Source organism: Vitis riparia, chromosome 16 (genome assembly GCF_004353265.1).
Source record: "Vitis riparia cultivar Riparia Gloire de Montpellier isolate 1030 chromosome 16, EGFV_Vit.rip_1.0, whole genome shotgun sequence".
NCBI lineage: Eukaryota > Viridiplantae > Streptophyta > Magnoliopsida > Vitales > Vitaceae > Vitis > Vitis riparia.
This window is the reverse complement of record NC_048446.1, coordinates 19,269,865-19,271,557: the sequence shown is the minus strand read 5'-3', so window position 1 is coordinate 19,271,557 and position 1,693 is coordinate 19,269,865. Positions and strand designations below refer to the sequence as shown.

The window sequence follows — 1,693 nt, the reverse complement described above, 5'->3', positions numbered from 1 at the left end:
TAACTCAATAAATTCTATAGACGACTAAAATGGTAAGGACCAAACAAGTATGGAGACAGGCAGCCTATTAATGATCCTGCGAGACCTTCACGTAGCTTCGATCTACTAATGCCAAGATTGACAGGAAGAAAAGAAAAAAAAATTCCCGACCGTTGAACATGAATGATGACATCTATGGGCATAAATAAATGGGATAAAATAAGAATAAGAATCATCTTGTCTTCAGTTCCACGATTGGACCAATTTCATTAATGCAACGCGAGATGATCCACCATCGCTCATTGCAGCCTCAGCAGCTTCTTTCATTACCATGATCTGATTCCTAATCGACTTTCCTTCCTCTGATTCCATCAGCTGTCTAGCTTGCTTCTCAATCTCGCTTGCCTTCACAAACCCATCTTCCAACTCTTCCATTGGCAACGCTAGCTTCATCTCCTCAACTAGTATGACCCTATTGAATCTTTCCTCGGCATATAGCGGCCACGCTACCATTGGTACGCCCGCACATAAGGCTTCAAGCAAAGAGTTCCACCCACAGTGAGTTACAAACCCGCCTACTGATTCATGATTCAAAACTGCCACTTGAGGTGCCCATGACTTCACCACTAGGCTCCTGTCCTTGGTTCGATCCAAGAACCCGTCTGGGAGGAGCAAATCCAAATCTGGGTCTGGTGGTGCTAAGAAGCGCTTGCTTTGGTCCTCGTTTGGTGGACTGCGGACCACCCACAAGAACCTCTGCCCACTCCTCTCCAACCCAATCGCTATTTCCTTCAACTGTTCTGCTGAGAATACGCCTAGGCTACCAAAACACAGGAACAAGACACTGCGCTTCGGCTGTGAGTCGAGCCATGTCAGACACTCGGGCATGTCACCGCCGAGACGATCATCAGCTGCGATCAATGGTCCAATACAGAAAATCGGTGGGGTTGGACTCTGTGGGTCACAAAGTCCATCCGAAATCGCTTTCAAGGCTCTGGCTTCCAGCACTTCAAATGTGTTCACAATGATTCCAGCTGATTTGGGCAAGTGGAAGGACATGTCTAGGAAGAACTCATAGGCCTTATCTGTTCTGTCAAGTATTGGTTTCGCCATGTCAGAGGCTGGTATCGGCGGTAGACCTGGGATATGAATGTGGGTGTTGAGTTCTTTGAAGCTTTTGGAGGTATTCTGGTGAATAGTGTGCAAATAAGCAAAGCAAGCCAGGCAATTAGCACCGGAGGTGAAGAAATAATAGCATGGGATGCTGAGTTCATTAGCGACGGAAAGAGCAGAAGTGCAGAAGAAGTCGATGATAAGGGCACTGACAGTGGAATTGTTGGAGATGGACACAAGGGCCTGGTGGACGTTATGGTTGTTGAGGCGGAGGAGCTCGAAAGTAAGGGTTTCATGGTTGGGCGAGGAGAAAGAATCGAGAGGGAGAGAGATGGTGGGGAGGTGGTGGAAGGTGATGGAAGGTGATGGAAGGAGTGGAAGAGGAGACGCGGGCGATGTAAGGAGCGGTAGAGCCAGTGTTGTAAGGTGGGGTTACGATGAAGATGATGATGGAGAATGAAGGATGGTGTTTCAATATAAGCTTTCCAAGCTCCACCATTGAGACCAGGTGACCCATCCCTGGCGATGGATACAATACTACTACACTCTCCATTGCTGAGAGGACCGGAGAGCAGAGGGGGTTGGTTGTGGAAAGGGAATA

The 1,693-nt window shown here is 48.0% G+C and overlaps 1 protein-coding gene across 1 annotated transcript; it reads right to left on the bottom strand.

Moving 5' to 3' along the window:
* LOC117933469 (UDP-glycosyltransferase 88A1-like) lies at positions 1–1,693 on the bottom strand. Its single transcript, XM_034854843.1, is given in 2 exon segments — positions 1–1,416; positions 1,418–1,693. Coding segments are annotated over 2 exon segments (1,422 nt in total). The 5' UTR covers positions 1,646–1,693; the 3' UTR covers positions 1–222.